Raw genomic sequence first — 18,834 nt, 5'->3', positions numbered from 1 at the left:
AAATCCCCGGAAAAATCAGGGAAAATTCTGGAAAAAATCCCCAGGAAATTCTGGAAAATATCCCGGGAAAATTCTGGGAAAATCCTGGGAAAATTCTGGGAAAATCCCGGGAAAATTCAGGGAAAATTCTGGAAAAATCCCCAGGAAATTCTGGAAAAATTCAGGGAAAATCCCGGGAAAATTCAGGGAAAATTCTGGAAAAAATCCCCAGGAAATTCTGGAAAATATCCCGGGAAAATTCTGGGAAAATCCTGGGAAAATTCTGGGAAAATCCCGGGAAAATTCAGGGAAAATTCTGGAAAAATCCCCAGGAAATTCCAGAAAAATTCAGGGAAAATTCAGGAAAAATCAAAAAAAACCCCAAAAATCAAAAAAAACCCCCAAAAATCCTTAAAAAATCCCCAAAAAAGTTCCTAAAAATTGCCAAAAAATCCCAAAAAAAATTCCCAAAAATCCCTTTAAAAATCCCGCAGAAATCCCTAAAAACCCCCAAAAAATCCCTAAAAAAATTCCCCGAAAATTCCTAAAAATTCCCAAAACACCCCAAAAAAATCCCAAAAAACCCCCCAAAAAATCCCAAAAAACTCCCCAAAAACCCCCCAAAACCCCCCAAAAATCCCCCAAAAATCCCCAAAAATTCTGAAAAAAATCCCAAAAAAATCCAAAAATAATCCCCATAATAATCCAAAAAAAATCCAAAAAAATTCCTTAAAAAATCAAAAATATCCCCAAAAATTCCCAAAAAAATCCCCAAAAATTCCCAAAAAAATCCCCAAAAATCCCCAAAAATTCCCAAAAAAATTCCCTAAAAAAATAAAAAAAAATCCCAAAAAATCCCCAAAAAATCCCCAAAAATCCCCAAAAAAATCCCCAAAAATCCCCAAAAAATCCCCCAAAAATCCCCAAAAAATCCCCCAAAAATCCCCAAAAATTCCCAAAAAATCCCCAAAAAATCCCCAAAAATTCCCAAAAAAATCCCCAAAAAATCCCCAAAAATTCCCAAAAAATTCCCCAAAAAATTCCCTAAAAAAATCCCAAAAAATCCCAAAAAAATCCCAAAAAATTCCTTAAAAAATCCCAAAAAAATCCCCAAAAAATCCAAAAAAATCCCCAAACAATCCCAAAAAATTCCCAAAAAAATTCCCTAAAAAAATCCCAAAAAATCCAAAAAAAACCCCCAAAAATCCCAAAAAATTCCCAAAAATCCAAAAAAATCCCAAAAAAATCCCAAAAAATTCCTTAAAAATTCCCCAAAAAATCCCCAAAAAATCCCTCAAAAATTCCCAAAAAATCCCAAAAAATCCCAAAAAATCCCCAAAAAATCCCAAAAAAATCCCAAAAAAATCCCAAAAAATCCAAAAAAAATTCCCTAAAAAAATCCCAAAAAATCCCCAAAAAATCCCCAAAAAATCAAAAAAAAATCCCAAAAAATCCCAAAAAATTCCTTAAAAAATCCCAAAAAGTCCCCAAAAAATCCCCCCAAAAATCCAAAAGAATCCAAAAAAATCCCCAAAAAATCCCCCCAAAAAATCCCAAAAAATGACAAAAAATTCCCAAAAAACAAAAAAACCCCAAAAAATTCCTTAAAAAATCCCAAAAACTCCCCAAAAAATCCAAAAAAAATCCCCAAAAAATCCAAAAAAATCCCCAAAAAATCCCCAAAAATCCCCAAAAATTCCCCAAAAAATTCCCTAAAAAATCTCAAAAAAAAATCCCAAAAATTTCCTTAAAAAATCCCCAAAAAATCCCCAAAAAATCCCAAATAATCCCCAAAAAATCAAAAAAAAATCCCAAAAAATCCCCAAAAAATCCCAAAAACCCCCAAAAAAACCCCAAAAAAATCCCAAAAAATCCCCACCTTTTCCCATCCCTGTTTTTTCCCCTTTTCCCAGGTCCGGGACGTCCGGATCATCTCGGACCGGAATTCCCGACGTTCCAAAGGCATCGCCTACGTGGAATTCTGCGAGATCCAATCGGTGCCCTTGGCCATCGGCCTGACGGGCCAGCGCCTCCTGGGGGTGCCCATCATCGTCCAGGCGTCCCAGGTGAGCTTCTGGAACCTTCTGGGAATTCCGGGAATTTTCCTGGAATTTTCCCCATTTTTTTCTGATTTTTTTTGGATTTTTTTTGGATTTTTTTGGGATTTTTTTAGATTTTTTTTTGCAGCTTTCAGGACCTTTTCATTGCTTTTTGGGTGTTTCTCTGACCTTTCAGGACCTTTAGAGAATTCCTGGGAATTTTTGGGAATTTTTTGGGAATTTTCCCGATTTTTTTCAGATTTTTTTTGCGTTTTTTTCGGAGGTTTTTTAGCATTTTTTTTATGCATCTTCCAGGACTGCTGTAATTATTTTGAGGCCTTTTTTTGATCTTTCAGGACCTTTAAAAGATTCCAGGGATGATTTGGGATTTTGGGGAATTTTTGGGAATTTTCTGGGAATTTTCCCCATTTTTTTCGGAATTTTTTTTGATTTTTGGGGGGTTTTTTAGCTTTTTATTATGCAGCTTTGAGGACCTTTCCAAGTGTTTCTGAGGTGTTTTTCTGACCTTTCGGGACTTTTAGAGGATTCCTGGGAATTTTGGGGAATTTTTTGGGAATTTTCCCGATTTTTTTCTGATAATTTGGGGATTTTTATCATTTTTTAAAGCGTTTTTTTTTTGCAGCTTTCAGGACCTTTTAGTTGGTTTTTGGGTGTTTTTGTGACCTTTCAAGACCTTTAAAAGATTCCAGGGAATTTTGGGGATTTTTGGGAATTTTTCTGATTTTTTTTAAATTTTTTCGGGGTGTTTCAGAGGTTTTTTTATGCAGCTTTCAGGACCTTTCCGTTGCTTTTTGGGTGTTTTTGTGACCTTTCAGGACCTTTAAAAGATTCCACGGAATTTTTGGGAATTTTCTGGGATTTTGGGGAATTTTCTGGGATTTTGGGGAATTTTTGGGAATTTTTTGGGAATTTTTTAGGAATTTTTTGGAATTTTTTTCAATTTTTTGGGGGAATTTTTTAGGAATTTTTATGGAGCTTCCAGGACCTTCCCGAGCGTTTTTTAACATTTTTGGGTCAAATTTTGGGTCAATTTTGGGTCGATTTTGGGTCAAACTTTGGGTCAATTTTGGCCATTTTTGGGTCGATTTTGGGTCATTTTTGGGTCAATTCTGGTCATTTTTGGGTCATTTTTGGTCATTTTTGGATCAAATTTTGATCATTTTCGGGTTGATTTTGGTCATTTTTGGGTAAAATTTTGGGTCAATTTCAGGTAATTTCTGGGTCAATTTTGGGTCAATTTTGGTCATTTTTGGGCCGATTTTGGTCATTTTTGGGTCATTTTTGGCTCAAATTTTGGTCATTTTTGGGTTGATTTTGAGTCAATTTTGGGTAATTTTTGGGTCGATTTTGGCTCAATTTTGGGTCAAATTTTGGCCATTTTTGGGTCGATTTTGGGTCAATTTTGGTCATTTTTGGGCCAATTTCGGTCATTTTTGGGTCGATTTTGCTCATTTTTGGGTCGATTTTAGTTCAATTTCGAGTAGTTTTTGGGTCAATTTTGGGTCAAATTTTGGTCATTTTTGGGCCGATTTCGATCATTTTTGGGTCGATTTTGGTCATTTTTGCGTCGATTTTAGTTCAATTTTGGGTAGTTTTTGGGTCAGTTCTGGGTCGATTTTGGGTGAATTTTGGGTCAAATTTTGGGTCAATTTTGGTCATTTTTGGGTCAATTTTGGTCATTTTTGGGCCGATTTTGGTCATTTTTGGGTCAAATTTTGGGTGAATTTTGGGTAATTTTTTTGTCTATTCTGAGTCAAATTTTGGTCAATTTCAGCCACTTTTGGGTCAATTTTCACCATTTTTGGGTCTAACTCAGCCATTTTTCGCCCGATTTTCACCATTTCTTCACCGTTTCTCCCCGTTTTTTTTTCCCCCTTTTCCTCCCCTCCCCCCTCACCTGTCCCCTCCCCCCCCCCCTCACCTGCGCCCACCTGAGCTCACCTGGGCTGCATTTTGGGTCAATTTTGGTCATTTTTGAGTCACTTTGAGCCATTTTAGGTCAATTCTGGCCATTTTTGGGTCGATTTTGGTCATTTCTTGGTCAATTTCGATCATTTTTGGGTCGATTTTGGGTCATTTTTGGGTCAAATTTTGGGTCAATTTTGGTCATTTTTGGGCTGATTTTGGTCATTTTTGGCTCAAATTTTGGTCATTTTTGGGTTGATTTTGAGTCAATTTTGGGTAATTTTTGGGTCGATTTTGGGTCATTTTTGGGTCAAATTTTGGCCATTTTTGGGTCAATTTTGGGTCAATTTTGGGTCAATTTTGGGTCAAATTTTGGGTCAATTTTGGTCATTTTTGAGTCAATTTCGATCATTTTTGGGTCAATTTTGGTCATTTTTGGGCCAATTTTGGTCATTTTTGGGTGAATTTTGGTTCAATTTCAGGTAATTTTTGGGTCAATTTTGGGTGAATTTTGGGTCAAATTTTGGGTCAATTTTGGTCATTTTTGGCTCAAATTTTGGTCATTTTTGGGTCAATTTTGGGTCGATTTTGGGTCAAATTTTGGGTCAATTTCAGCCATTTTCGGGTCATTTTTTACCATTTTCCTGCATATTTCAGCCATTTTTCACCCGATTTTCACCATTTCTTCACCGTTTCTCCCCATTTTTTTTTCCCCCTTTCCCTCCCCTCCCCCCTCACCTGTCCCCTCCCCCCCCCCTCACCTGCGCCCACCTGAGCTCACCTGGGCTGCATTTTGGGTCAATTTCAGCCATTTTGGGGTCACTTTGAGCCATTTTAGGTCAATTCTGGCCATTTTTGGGTCGATTTTGGTCGTTTTTGGGTTGATTTCAGCCATTTCTGAGTCAATTTCGTTAATTTTTGGGTCAATTTTGGGTCATTTTCGGGTCAATTTTGGGTGAATTCTGGATCAAATTTTGGGTCAATTTTGGTCATTTTTGAGTCAATTCTGGTCATTTTTGGGCCATTTTTGGTCATTTTTGAGTCAATTTTGGTCATTTTTGGGTGGATTTTGGCCATTTTTGGGTCAATTTTGGTCATTTTTGGGTCATTTTTGGTCATTTTTGGCTCAAATTTTGGTCATTTTTGGGTTGATTTTGAGTCAATTTTGGGTAATTTTTGGGTCGATTTTGGCTCAATTTTGGGTCAAATTTTGGCCATTTTTGGGTCGATTTTGGGTCAATTTTGGTCATTTTTGGGCCGATTTCGATCATTTTTGGGTCGATTTTGGTCATTTTTGCGTCGATTTTAGTTCAATTTTGGGTAGTTTTTGGGTCAGTTCTGGGTCAATTTTGGGTGAATTTTGGGTCAAATTTTGGGTCAATTTCAGCCATTTTTGGGTCTAACTCAGCCATTTTTCGCCCGATTTTCACCATTTCTTCACCGTTTCTCCCCATTTTTTTTTCCCCCTTTTCCTCCCCTCCCCCCTCACCTGTCCCCTCCCCCCCCCCCTCACCTGCGCCCACCTGAGCTCACCTGGGCTGGATTTTGGGTCAATTTTGGTCATTTTTGAGTCAATTTTGGTCATTTTTGGGTGGATTTTGGCCATTTTTGGGTCAAATTTTAGGTCAATTTTGGGTAATTTTTGAGTCAATTTTGGGTCAAATTTTGGCCATTTTTGGGTCGATTTTGGGTCAATTTTGGTCATTTTTGGGCCAATTTCGGTCATTTTTGGGTCGATTTTGCTCATTTTTGGGTCGATTTTAGTTCAATTTTGGGTAGTTTTTGGGTCAATTTTGGGTCAAATTTTGGGTCAATTTTGGTCATTTTTGAGTCAATTTCGATCATTTTTGGGTCAATTTTGGTCATTTTTGGGCCGATTTTGGTCATTTTTGGGTGAATTTTGGTTCAATTTCAGGTAGTTTTTGGGTCAATTCTGGGTCAATTCTGGGTCAATTTTGGGTCAAATTTTGCCCACTTTTGGGTCAATTTCAGCCATTTTTGGGTCAATTTTCACCATTTTCCTGCATATTTCAGCCATTTTTCGCCCGATTTTCACCATTTCTTCACCGTTTCTCCCCGTTTTTTTTTCCCCCTTTCCCCTCCCCTCCCCCCTCACCTGTCCCCTCCCCCCCCCTCACCTGCGCCCACCTGTCCCCTCCCCCGCAGGCGGAGAAGAACCGCCTGGCGGCCATGGCGGCGCCCCTGCAGAAGGGCTCGGGAGGCCCCTTGCGGCTCTACGTCGGCTCCCTGCACTGCAACATCACCAAGGAGATGCTCAGGGGCATCTTCGAGCCCTTCGGGAAGGTGGGGAGGGCGTTTCGGGGCGAAAAATGGGGATTTTGGGAAAATGGGGGGGAAAATTTGGGGGGGAACGGTGAAAAAATGGGGAAAATCGGTGAAAAAATGGGGAAAATCGGTGGAAAAATGGCGGAGTTAAGGGCAAAAATGGGGATTTTTGATATAAGAGTGGGAATTTTGGGGTTAAAAATGGGGATTTTGGGGTTAAAAATGGGGATTTTGGGGGGAAATTTGGGGTTTTGGGGCAAAAAATGGGGATTTTGGGGAAAATGGGGGTGAAAATTTGGGGAAAATCGGTGAAAAAATGGCGGAGTTAGGGACAAAAATGGGGAAGAAAGGGTTAAAAATGGGGATTTTTGATATAAGAGTGGGGATTTTGGGGTTAAAAATGAAAATTTTGGGGGAAATTTGGGATTTTGGGGCGAAAAAGGGGGATTTTGGGAAAATGGGGGTGAAGATTTGGGGGGGAACGGTGAAAAAATGGGGAGAACGGTGAAAAAATGGGGAAAATCGGTGGAAAAATGGCGGAGTTAGGGGCAAAAATGGGGAAGAAAGGGTTAAAAATGGGGAAGAAAGGGTTAAAAATGGGGATTTTTGGGGTTAAAAATGGGGATTTTGGGGGGAAAAATGGGGATTTTGGTTAAAAATGGTGAAATTTGGTGAAAATCAGTGAAAATTGGGGGGAGAACGGTGAAAAAATGGGGAAAATCGAGCAAAAAGTGGCGGAGTTAAGGGCAAAAATGGGGATTTTTTGATATAAGAGTGGGGATTTTGGGGTTAAAAATGGGAATTTTGGGGGGAAAAAGAGGGATTTTGGTTACAAATGGTGAAATTTGGGGAAAATCAGTGAAAATTTGGGGAAAATCGGTGAAAATTTGGGGAAAATCGAGCAAAAAATGGCGGAGTTAAGGGCAAAAATGGATAACAAAGGGTTAAAAATGGGGAAGAAAGGGTTAAAAATGGGGATTTTTGATGTAAAAATGGGGATTTTTGGGGTGAAATTTGGGGTTTTGGGGTGAAAAATGGGGATTTTGGGGTGAAAAAGGGGGATTTTGGGAAAATGGTGAAAATTTGGGGGGGAACGGTGAAAATTTGGGGAAAATCGGTGAAAAAATGGCGGAGTTAAGGGGAAAAATGGGGATTTTTGATATAAAAGTGGGGGTTTTGAGGTTAAAAATGGGGATTTTGGTTAAAAATAGTGAAATTTGGGGAAAATCAGTGAAAATTTGGGGAAAATCGGTGAAAATTTGGGGAAAATCGGTGAAAAAATGGGGAAAATCGGTGGAAAAATGGCGGAGTTAAGGGCAAAAATGGGGAAGAAAGGGTTAAAAATGGGGATTTTTGATATAAAAGTGGGAATTTTGGGGTTAAAAATGGGGATTTTGGGGGGAAAAATGGGGATTTGGGTTAAAAAAGGTGAAATTTGGGGAAAATCAGTGAAAATTTGGGGAAAATCGGTGGAAAAATGGCGGAGTTAAGGGCAAAAATGGGGATTTTTGATATAAGAGTGGGGATTTTTGGTATAAAAGTGGAAATTTTGGGGTAAATTTTGGGGTTTTGGGGCAAAAAATGGGGATTTTGGGGAAAATGGGGGTGAAAATTTGGGGAAAATCAGTGGATAAATGGCGGAGTTAAGGGTAGAAATGGGGATTTTTGATATAAAAGTGGGGATTTTGGGGTTAAAAATGGGGATTTTGGGGGGAAAAATGGGGATTTTGGTTAAAAATGGTGAAATTTGGTGAAAATCAGTGAAAATTTGGGGAAAATCGGTGGAAATTTGGGGAAAATCCGTGAAAAAATGGGGAAATTATAGAAGAACATGGGGAAAAGAAAGGGTTAAAAATGGGGATTTTTGGGGTTAAAAACGGGGATTTTGGGAAAAAACGGGAGAAAAAAGGGAGATTTGGGGATTTTGGGGTTAAAAATGGGAATTTTGGGGTTAAAAATGGGAATTTCGGGCGGATTTTGGTGGATTTTGGTCAAATTTGGGGGATTTGGGGTCAATTTTGGGTCTACTTGGGTCATTTTGGGTCATTTTGATGAATTTTGGGTGGATTTGGGTCATTCTGGGTGATTTCGGGTGATTTTGGGTCCTTTTGGGTGAATTTGGGGTGATTTTTGTTGATTTTTGGTCATTTTTGGTCATTTTCGGGTGAATTTGGGTGATTCTGGGTGAATTTGGGTGGTTTTGGGTGATTTTTGGTGATTTGGGGTGATTTTGGGGGGATTTTTGGTGGTTTTGGGTCATTTTGGGTGGTTTTGGGGCATTCTGGGTGATTTTTGATGAATTTGGGTGATTTTTGTTGATTTTTGGTGATTTTGGGTCATTTTGGGTGTTTTTGGATGATTTTGGGTGATTTTGGGTGAATTTTGATGATTTTTGGTGTTTTTGGGTTGATTTTGGGTGTTTTTGGGTGATTTTGTGGTGATTTTGGTTGTTTTTGGGTGATTTTGGGTGATTTTGGGGTGATTTTGGGTGATTTTGGGTGATTTCCAGATTGACAGCATCGTCCTGATGCGCGACCCCGAGACCGGGCAGTCCAAGGGCTACGGCTTCATCACCGTGAGTGACGTCATCGGGGGGGGAAAAACGGGGTGAAAAACGCAAAAAACGGGAAAAATCAAAAAAGGGAAAAAAAGGGGAAAAAATCCCCAAAAAAACGGGGAAAAAACGAGGAAAAACGGGCAAAAAATGGGGAAAAAACAGGAAAAAATTTGAATTATTGATGTGAGTGACGTCATCAAGGGGGGGAAAATGGGGTGAAAAACACAAAAAATGGGAAAAATGGAAAAAAGGGAATAAATGGGGGAAAAAACAGGAAAAAAAAGGGAAAAAAAATGAAAAAAAAAAGGAAAAAAAATGAGAAAAAAAAGGGGGAAAATGGGAAAAATCCATTTTTTCTCTAAAAGTCCATTTTTCCCTCAAAAAAATTGGATTTTTTCCCAAAAAAAATCACTTTTTTTCCCCAAATAATTCCATTTCTTCCCAAAAAAAATCCCACAAAAATTCTGTTTTTTCACCAAAAAAAAAAATCCATAAAAACCGTAAAAAATCCCAATTTTATCAGGAAAAAATCCCAATTTTTTCGTTCCAAAATCCTCATTTTTAACCTCAAAAAAATCAACATTTTTTGACTAAAAAATCCTGGGTTTTTCGCAAAAAATCCTCATTTTTTAAGTAAAAAAATTCCATTTTATTCTCAAAAATTCACATTTTTCCCTCAAAAAACCCCAATTTTTCTTTAAAAAAATCTCAATTTTTTCTTAAAAAATCCTCAATTTTTCCTTAAAATAATCCCCATTTTTTCCCATTTTTTCCCCTAAAAAAATCTCATTTTTCACCAAAAAATCTCGGTTTTTCGCTAAAAATTCCATTTTTTTCCCATTTTTTCCCAAAATCGTCGATTTTCTCCCCAAAATCATATTTTCTTTTACTCACATGACACAAAACCATTTAAAAACCCCAAAAAATTCTGTAAAAAACCCCAAAAAAATCACAAAAAATCCAAAAAAAATCAAAAAAAATCCAAAAAAAATAAAAAAAAAATCAAAAAAAATTCCTAAGAAATCCATTTTTTCCCCAAAAATCCCCATTTTTTCCCATTTTTCCCCAAAACCATCTTTTCTTGTTCTCACATGACCCAAAACCATTTAAAAACCCCAAAAAATCCCCTAAAAAATCAAAAAAAAATCATAAAAAATTCCTAAAAAATCAAAAAAAATCCCAAAAAAATTCATAAAAAATCCATTTTTTTTTGGTTTTTCCCAAGATCGTCGATTTTTTCCCCAAAACCATCTTCTCTCATTCTCACATGACACAAAACCATTTAAAAGCCCCAAAAAATCCCCTAAAAAATCGCAAAAAATCCAAAAAAAATCCGAAAAAAATCCAAAAAAATCCAAAAAAAATCATAAAAAATACATAAAAAATCCATTTTTTAACATTTTTTCCCAAAATCTCCGATTTTTTCCCCAAAACCATCTTCTCTTGTATTTACATGACCCAAAACCATTTAAAAACCCCAAAAAATTTTGTAAAAAACCCCAAAAAAATCATAAAAAATCCAAAAAAAATCGAAAAAAAATCCAAAAAAAATCATAAAAAAATCATAAAAAATCCGTTTTTTCCCCAAAATCCCCATTTTCTCCCGTTTTTCCCCAAAACCATTTTCTCTCATTCTCACATGACACGAAACCATTTAAAAAAACCACAAAAATTCCTAAAAACCCCATAAAAATTCATAAAAAACCCAAAAAAAATCACAAAAAATCCCAAAAAATCATAAAAAAATCATAAAAAATCCGTTTTTCCCCAAAAATCACCATTTTTCTCTTCTTTTCCCCAAAAATCATCTTTCCTTGTATTTACATGACACAAAAGCATTTAAAAACCCAAAAAAATCCAAAAAAAGTCCAAAAAAAATCCAAAAAAAATCCAAAAAAAATCAAAAAAAATCCATAAAAAATCCATTTTTTCACCAAAAATCCCCATTTTTTTTTAAAAAAATCCCAAATTTGGTGTTTTTCCCCCCAGTTCTCGGAGGCGGAGCGCGCCCGGCGCGCCCTGGAGCAGCTGAACGGCTTCGAGCTGCCCGGGGGGGCCGATGGGACCCCATTGCCTTCCCAAAAACCCCAAAAACACCCCAAAAACAAACCCCCAAAAACACCAATTTTAGCACTAAAAAAATCCCCATTTTTCATTCCAAAATCCTCATTTTTAACCTCAAAAAAATCAACATTTTTTGACTAAAAAATCCTGGGTTTTTTTGCTAAAAATCCCCATTTTTTAAGTAAAAAAATTCCATTTTATTCTCAAAAATTCACATTTTTCACGAAAAAAACCCCAATTTTTCTTAAAAAAATCCTCATTTTTTGCCAAAAAATCCTCAATTTTTCCTTAAAATAATCCCCATTTTTTCCCATTTTTTCCCCTAAAAAAATCTCATTTTTCACCAAAAAATCTCGGTTTTTCGCTAAAAATTCCATTTTTTTTCCCATTTTTTCCCAAAATCGTCGATTTTCTCCCCAAAATCATCTTTTCTTTTACTTACATGACACAAAACCATTTAAAAACTCCAAAAAATTCTGCAAAAAACCCCAAAAAAATTCATAAAAAAAACCCAAAAAAATCATAAAAAATTCATAAAAAATCCAAAAAAAATCCAAAAAAAATCATCAAAAATCCGTTTTTTCCTCAAAAATTCCATTTTTTCCCAAAATCGTCGATTATCTCCCCGAAATCATCTTCTCTCTTCCTCACATGACCCAAAACCATTTAAAAACCCCAAAAAATTTTGTAAAAAACCCAAAAAAATTCATAAAAAATCCAAAAAAAATCGAAAAAAAATCGAAAAAAAATCGTAAAAAAATCATAAAAAATCCGTTTTTTCCCCAAAAATCCCCATTTTTTCCCATTTTTCCCCAAAACCATCTTTTCTTGTTCTCACATGACCCAAAACCATTTAAAAACCCCAAAAAATCTTCTAAAAAATCAAAAAAAAATCATAAAAAATTCCTAAAAAATCAAAAAAAATCCCAAAAAAATTCATAAAAAATCCATTTTTTTTTGGTTTTTCCCAAGATCGTCGATTTTTTCCCCAAAACCATCTTCTCTCATTCTCACATGACACAAAACCATTTAAAAACCCCAAAAATCCCCTAAAAAACCCAAAAAAAATCACAAAAAATCCAAAAAAAAATCATAAAAAATACATAAAAAATCCATTTTTTAACATTTTTTCCCAAAATCTCCCATTTTTTCCCCAAAACCATCTTTTCTTGTATTTACATGACACAAAACCATTTAAAAACCCCAAAAAATTTTGTAAAAAACCCAAAAAAATTCATAAAAAATCCAAAAAAAATCGAAAAAAAATCATAAAAAATCCATTTTTTCCCCAAAAATCGCCATTTTTTCTCTTTTTTTCCCCAAAAATCATGTTTCCTTGTATTTACATGACACAAAACCATTTAAAAACCCAAAAAAATCCAAAAAAAATCAAAAAAAATTCATAAAAAATCCATTTTTTCCCCGTTTTTTCCCATTTTTTTTTTAAAAATTCCCGTTTTTTCCCAATTTCCCATTTTTTCTCCCCAGTTCTCGGAGGCGGAGTGCGCCCGGCGCGCCCTGGAGCAGCTGAACGGCTTCGAGCTGGCCGGGCGGCCGATGCGCGTGGGCCAGGTGAGCGAGCGCCCCGACGGCTCCGCCGACGTCGCCTTCCCCGAGGGGCCCGGCCCCGCCCCCGCGGCCACGCCCGGCCACGCCCTCACCTGCGGGGAGGAGCCCGAGCTGGGCACGGCCGCGGGGAGGCTGCAGCTGATGGCCAAGCTGGCGGAAGGTGAGGGCGGGGCGCACCTGGGGACACCTGGGGACAGGTGACACACCTGGGACACACCTGGACACACCTGGGCACACCTGAGATACACCTGAGCTCACCTGAGTTCACCTGGGACACACCTGGGGACACCTGGGGACACCTGAGACACACCTGAGATACACCTGAGCTCACCTGAGCTCACCTGGGGACACCTGGGGACACCTGGGGACACCTGGGGACACCAAAACCTCACCTGAGACACACCTGGACACACCTGGGGACACACCTGAGCTCACCTGAGCTCACCTGGGACACACCTGGGGACACCTGGGACACACCTGGGGACACCAAAACCTCACCTGAGACACACCTGGGGACACCTGAGATACACCTGAGATACAGCTGGGGACACCTGGGGACACCTGGGGACACCAAAACCTCACCTGGGACACACCTGGGGACACCTGGGGACACCTGGGGACACCTGGAGGGGTTTGAGTGACACCTGGGACTCACCTGAGCTCACCTGGGGACACCTGGGGACACCTGAGATACACCTGGGACACACCTGGGGACACCTGGGGACACCTGAGATAGGTGTGGGACACACCTGGGGACACCTGGAGAGGATTTGGAGGGGTTTGAGTGACACCGGAGGTCACCTGAGCTCACCTGGACACACCTGGAGGGGATTGAGTGACACCTGGATACACCTGGGGACACGTGGGGACACCTGGGGACACACCTGGGGACACCTGGAGGGGTTTGAGTGACACCTGGGACACACCTGGGCACACCTGGAGGGGTTTGAGCCACGCCCGGCCACGCCCTCACCTGCGGGGAGGAGCCCGAGCTGGGCACGGCCGCGGGGAGGCTGCAGCTGATGGCCAAGCTGGCGGAAGGTGAGGGCGGGGCGCACCTGGGGACACCTGGGGGGGTTTGGGGACACACCTGGGGACACCTGGGGACACCTGGGGACACACCTGAGATACACCTGAGCTCACCTGGGGACACCTGGGACACACCTGGGGGGTCTGGGGACACACCTGGGGACACCTGGGGACACCTGGGGACACCAAAACCTCACCTGGGACACACCTGGGGACACCTGGGACACACCTGAGATACACCTGGGACACACCTGGGGACACCTGGGACACACCTGGGCACACCTGGAGGGGTTTGAGTGACACTTGGATACACCTGGGCACACCTGAGACACACCTGGGACACACCTGGAGGGGTTTGAGTGACACCTGGGACACACCTGGGACACACCTGGGGACACCTGGAGGGGTTTGAGCCACGCCCGGCCACGCCCTCACCTGCGGGGAGGAGCCCGAGCTGGGCACGGCCGCGGGGAGGCTGCAGCTGATGGCCAAGCTGGCGGAAGGTGAGGGCGGGGCGCACCTGGGGACACCTGGGGACAGGTGACACACCTGGGACACACCTGGACACACCTGGGCACACCTGAGATACACCTGAGCTCACCTGAGTTCACCTGGGACACACCTGGGGACACCTGGGGACACCTGGGGACACACCTGGAGGGGTTTGAGTGACACCTGGGGCTCACCTGAGTTCACCTGGGGACACCTGGGGACAGGTGACACACCTGGGGACACACCTGGACACACCTGGGGACACCTGGAGGGGTTTGAGTGACACCTGGGACACACCTGGGGTTACCTGAGACACACCTGGGGACACCAAAACCTCACCTGAGACACACCTGGGGACAGCTGACACACCTGAGGACACACCTGGGGATACCTGGGACACACCTGGAGGGGTTTGAGTGACACCTGGGGCTCACCTGAGCTCACCTGGGGACACCTGGGGACACCAAAACCTGACCTGGGGACACACCTGGGACACCTGGGGACACCTGGGGACACCTGGAGAGGATTTGGAGGGGTTTGAGTGACACCTGGGGACACCTGAGATAGGTGTGGACACACCTGGAGGGGTTTTGGACACACCTGGGGACAGGTGACACAGCTGGGACACACCTGGGGACACCTGGGGACACCTGGAGGGTTTTGGAGCTCCCAGGTGAAGTTTTTGGGTGTTTTTGGTGTCTCCGACCCCAATTTTGGGCTCAGTTTGGGGGATTTTGGTGTTTTTGGGGTTTCTGACGTCGCTGATTCAGATTTTGGGGTGATTTTGGGTTAATTTGGTGTTTTTGGGGCTTTTTCGGGGGTTTTTGATAGTTTTTGGTGTCTGATTCCGATTTTGGGTCGATTTTGAGCCAATTTTGGGCTCAGTTTGGGGGATTTTGGTGTTTTTGGGGTTTCTGACGTCACTGATTCCGATTTTGGGGTGATTTTGGGTGTTTTTGGGTTAATTCAGGGTTAATTTTGGGTTAATTTTGGGTGTTTTGGGGCTTTTTTGGGTTTTTTGGGGTTTCTGATTCCGATTTTGGGTCGATTTTGAGCCAATTTTGGGCTCAATTTGGGAATTTTGGTGTTTTTGGGGTCTCTGATTCCAATTTTGGGCTCAATTTGGGGAATTTTGGTGTTTTTGGGGTCTCTGATTCTGATTTTTGGGGCAATTTTGGGATTTTTGATGTCTCTGACTCCAATTTTGGGCTCAATTTGTGGGATTTTGGGGAATTTTGGTGTTTTTGGGGTCTCTGATTCCGATTTTGGGTTGATTTTGGGTGGTTTTGGGTTAATTTTGGGGTTTTTGGGTTAATTTTCGTGTTTTTGGGGTTTCTGACCTCGCTGATTCCGATTTCGGGCTGATTTTGGGTGTTTTTGGGTTGATTTTGGGTTGATTTTGGGTGTTTTTGGGTTAATTTTGGGTGTTTTTGGGTCAGGTTCGGGGCTGCAGCTCCCCGCCCCCGCCCAGGCCGCGCTGCAGCAGCTGAACGGGGCCAATTTTGGGCTCAATTTGGGGGATTTTGGGGTTTTTGGGGTTTCTGACGTCGCTGATTTCGATTTTGGGGTGATTTTGGGTTAATTTTGGGTGTTTTTGGGTCAGGTTCGGGGCTGCAGCTCCCCGCCCCCGCCCAGGCCGCGCTGCAGCAGCTGAACGGGGCCCTGACCCCCCTGGGGGGGCTGAACCCGGCGGCGCTGACCGGTACCGGAATTGGGGGGAAATCCGGGAATTCCGGGAAAATCCGGGGATTTTCGGGAAAATCTGGGAATTTGGGGAAAATCCGGGAATTCTGGGGGGAAATTTGGGGGAATTTGGGAATTTTGGGTGGGAAATCTGGGAATTCTGGGGGGAATTTTGGGGAAATTTGGGGATTTTGGGGGGAATTTGGGGGAAATTTGGGAAATTTGGGGATTTGGGGGGGAAATCCGGGAATTTCGGGGAATTTTGGGGAAAATTTGGGAATTTTGGGGGGAAATTTGGGAATTTCGAGGGGAAATCCGGGAATTTCGGGGAATTTTGGGGGAAATTCGGGGAATTTTGGGGAAAATTTTGGGGGGAATTTTGTGGGGAATTTGTTAAAATTGGGAAAATTTTGGGGGAAATTCTGGGGATTTTGGAGGAATTTTGGGAGTTTTGGGGGGAATTGGGGGAAATTTGGGGAATTTTGGGGGAAATCTGGGAATTTTGGGAATTTTGGAGGGGATTTTGAGGGAATTTGGGGGAATTTCAGAGAATTTTGGGGAATTTTGGGGGGAATTATGGGAATTTTGGGGAAAATTTGGGGAATTTTGGGGGGAATTTGGGAGGAATTGGTTAAAATTGGGGGATTTTGGGGGAAAAAATCGGAATTTTGGGGGAAAAAATTGGAATTTTGGGAAAAATTTGGGATTCTGGGGAAATTCGGGAATTTTGGGGAAAAATTGGGGGGTAAATTTGGGAATTTTGGAGGAAATTTGGGGGTAAAATTGGGAATTTTGGGGAAAAAATGGGGGAATTTTGGGGGAACTTTGGGAGAATTTTGGGAGGAATTTGTTAAAATTGGGGGAATTTTGGGGAATTTGGGGAATTTTGGGGGGAATTTGGGAGGAATTGGTTAAAATTGGGGGAATTTGGGGGAAATTTGGGGAATTTTGGGGGGAATTTGGGAGGAATTGGTTAAAATTGGGGGAATTTGGGGGAAATTTGGGGAATTTTGGGGGGAATTTGGGAGGAATTGGTTAAAATTGGGGGAATTTGGGGGAAATTTGGGAATTCTGGGGGAAATTTGCGGGAATTTTGGGGGAAATTTGGGGGATTTTGGGAGATATTTGGGAATTTTGGGGGGAATTTGGGAATTTTGGGGGAAATTTGGGAATTTTAGGGGAAATTTGTGGAAATTTGGGGAATTTTGGGGGAATTTGGGGGATTTTGGGAGAAATTTGGGAATTTTGGGGGGAATTTGGGAATTTTGGGGGAATTTTGGGGGGAAATTTGGGGAAATTTTGTGGAAATTTGAGGAAATTTTTGGGATATTTGGGGGAATTTGGGGTGGAATTTTTTGGGAATTTTGGGGGAATTTTCTGGGAATTTTTGGGGAATTTTCTGGGAATTTTTTGGGAATTTTTTTGGAATTTCTGGGAATTTTTTGGTGGGAATTTTTGGGGGGAATTCCGGGAATTTCTGGCAATTCCGGGATCCCCCCCTGACCCCTCCCCCCCCTGACCCCTCCCCCCTCTCTCTCTCGCCCCTCCCCCAGCCCTGAGCCCCGCCCTCAATTTGGCGTCGCAGTGTCTGAGCCTGTCCGGGCTGTTCTCGCCCCAAACCATGTGAGTGACACCAGTACGGACCAGTATAAACCAGTATAAACCAGTTTAAACCAGTATGGACCAGTATGAACCAGTATAAACCAGTTCAAACCAGTATAAACCAGTTTAAACCAGTATGGACCAGTATAGACCAGTATGGACCAGTATAGACCAGTTTAAACCAGTCTAAACCAGTATAAACCAGTAAAAACCAGTATAAACCGGTACAAACCAGTATAAACCGGTATAGACCAGTATGGACCAGTTCAGACCAGTATAAACCAGTACAAACCAGTATGGACCAGTATGGACCAGTATAAACCAGTTCAAACCAGTTCAGACCAGGACAAACCAGTTTAGACCAGTATAAACCAGTCTAAACCAGTATAAACCAGTATAGACCAGTCTAAACCAGTTCAGACCAGAAAAAACCAGTTTAGACCAGTATAAACCAGTTCAGGCCAGTAAAAAACAGTTCAGACCAGTATAAACCAGTATGGACCAGTATAAACCAGTTTAAACCAGTTCAGACCAGTTCAGACCAGTATGGACCAGTTTAAACCAGTATAAACCAGTCTAAACCAGTATAAACCAGTCTAAACCAGTATAAACCAGTTCAAACCAGTATAAACCAGTTTAAACCAGTATAAACCAGTCTAAACCAGTCTAAACCAGTATAAACCAGTATAAACCAGTCTAAACCAGTCTAAACCAGTATAAACCAGTATAAACCAGTCTAAACCAGTATAACCCAGTTTAAACCAGTATAAACCAGTCTAAACCAGTCTAAACCAGTATAAACCAGTTCAGACCAGTATAAACCAGTATAAACCAGTATAAACCAGTTCAGGCCAGTTCCTCTCTAACCCCTCCCCCTTTTCTCTTTTCCAGGTGAGATTTTTTGGCTCCGCCCCCTTTTCCTTTTCCCGCCCTTTTTCAAGCCACGCCCCCTTTTCCCCTTCTCCAGGCTCCTCCCCCCCGGTTTTTTTGGGCGGGAAAAGGGGGCGTGGCCTCATCATCCTCGGCTCCGCCCCCCCCCTGTCCTCGGCCCCGCCCCCTCCCGGGGTTGGAATTTTGGGGAATTTTTGGGAATTTTTTGGATTTTTTGGGAATTTTTTTTTTTTTTTTTTTTTTTTTTTTGGGAATCGGAAAAATAAAAAATAAAAAAAAAAAATAAAAAAAATAAAAATTCACAAATTTCGGCGTCGGGACTGGTTTGTACTGGTTTGGACTGGGAGGGACTGGGATGGACTGGGATGGACTGGGATTGAACTGGGATGAACTGGGATTGAACTGGGATGGACTGGGATGAACTGGGATTGAACTGGGATGAACTGGGATTGAACTGGGATGGACTGGGATGGACTGGGATTGAACTGGGATTGAACTGGGATTGAACTGGGATGGACTGGGATTGAACTGGGATGAACTGGGATGAACTGGGATGGACTGGGATTGAACTGGGATGAACTGGGCTGAACTGGGATGAACTGGGATTGAACTGGGATGAACTGGGATGAACTGGGATTGAACTGGGATGGACTGGGATGAACTGGGATGGACTGGGATGGACTGGGATTGAACTGGGATGGACTGGGATTGAACTGG

General features: G+C 41.5%; 1 protein-coding gene and 1 long non-coding RNA gene across 6 annotated transcripts in view; one reads left to right on the top strand and one right to left on the bottom strand.

Moving 5' to 3' along the window:
* The window catches only part of RBM23 (RNA binding motif protein 23), a 29,001-nt gene extending 10,578 nt beyond the window's left edge, over window positions 1-18,423 (top strand). For 3 of the 5 annotated variants that reach the window (XM_086870832.1, XM_086870830.1, XM_086870831.1), the window contains exons 10-13: window positions 1,893-2,045; window positions 6,111-6,248; window positions 8,740-8,805; window positions 12,340-12,844. In XM_086870832.1, coding sequence (XP_086726958.1) covers window positions 1,893-2,045; window positions 6,111-6,248; window positions 8,740-8,805; window positions 12,340-12,621 — 639 coding nt within the window. In that variant the 3' untranslated portion in view covers window positions 12,622-12,844. Of the gene's footprint in view, window positions 1-1,892; window positions 2,046-6,110; window positions 6,249-8,739; window positions 8,806-12,339; window positions 12,845-15,544; window positions 15,644-17,177; window positions 17,252-18,122 lie in introns of those variants that run through there. The other 2 variants (XM_086870834.1, XM_086870833.1) reach the window with 2 other exon arrangements.
* Window positions 13,093-14,590, bottom strand: LOC147647811 (uncharacterized). The gene is made up of 3 exons (XR_015281361.1): window positions 14,521-14,590; window positions 13,521-13,573; window positions 13,093-13,116 (listed from the first exon to the last, which is right to left on the bottom strand). It is a non-coding gene; the product is annotated as an uncharacterized LOC147647811 (long non-coding RNA).
* Window positions 18,424-18,834: the final 411 nt, after the last annotated feature.

Source organism: Cyanistes caeruleus, chromosome 33 (genome assembly GCF_971803275.1).
Source record: "Cyanistes caeruleus chromosome 33, bCyaCae1.hap1.1, whole genome shotgun sequence".
NCBI classification, from domain to species: domain Eukaryota; kingdom Metazoa; phylum Chordata; class Aves; order Passeriformes; family Paridae; genus Cyanistes; species Cyanistes caeruleus.
Note: the sequence above shows the minus strand (reverse complement) of the source record. Positions and strands in the feature narration are given on the sequence as shown.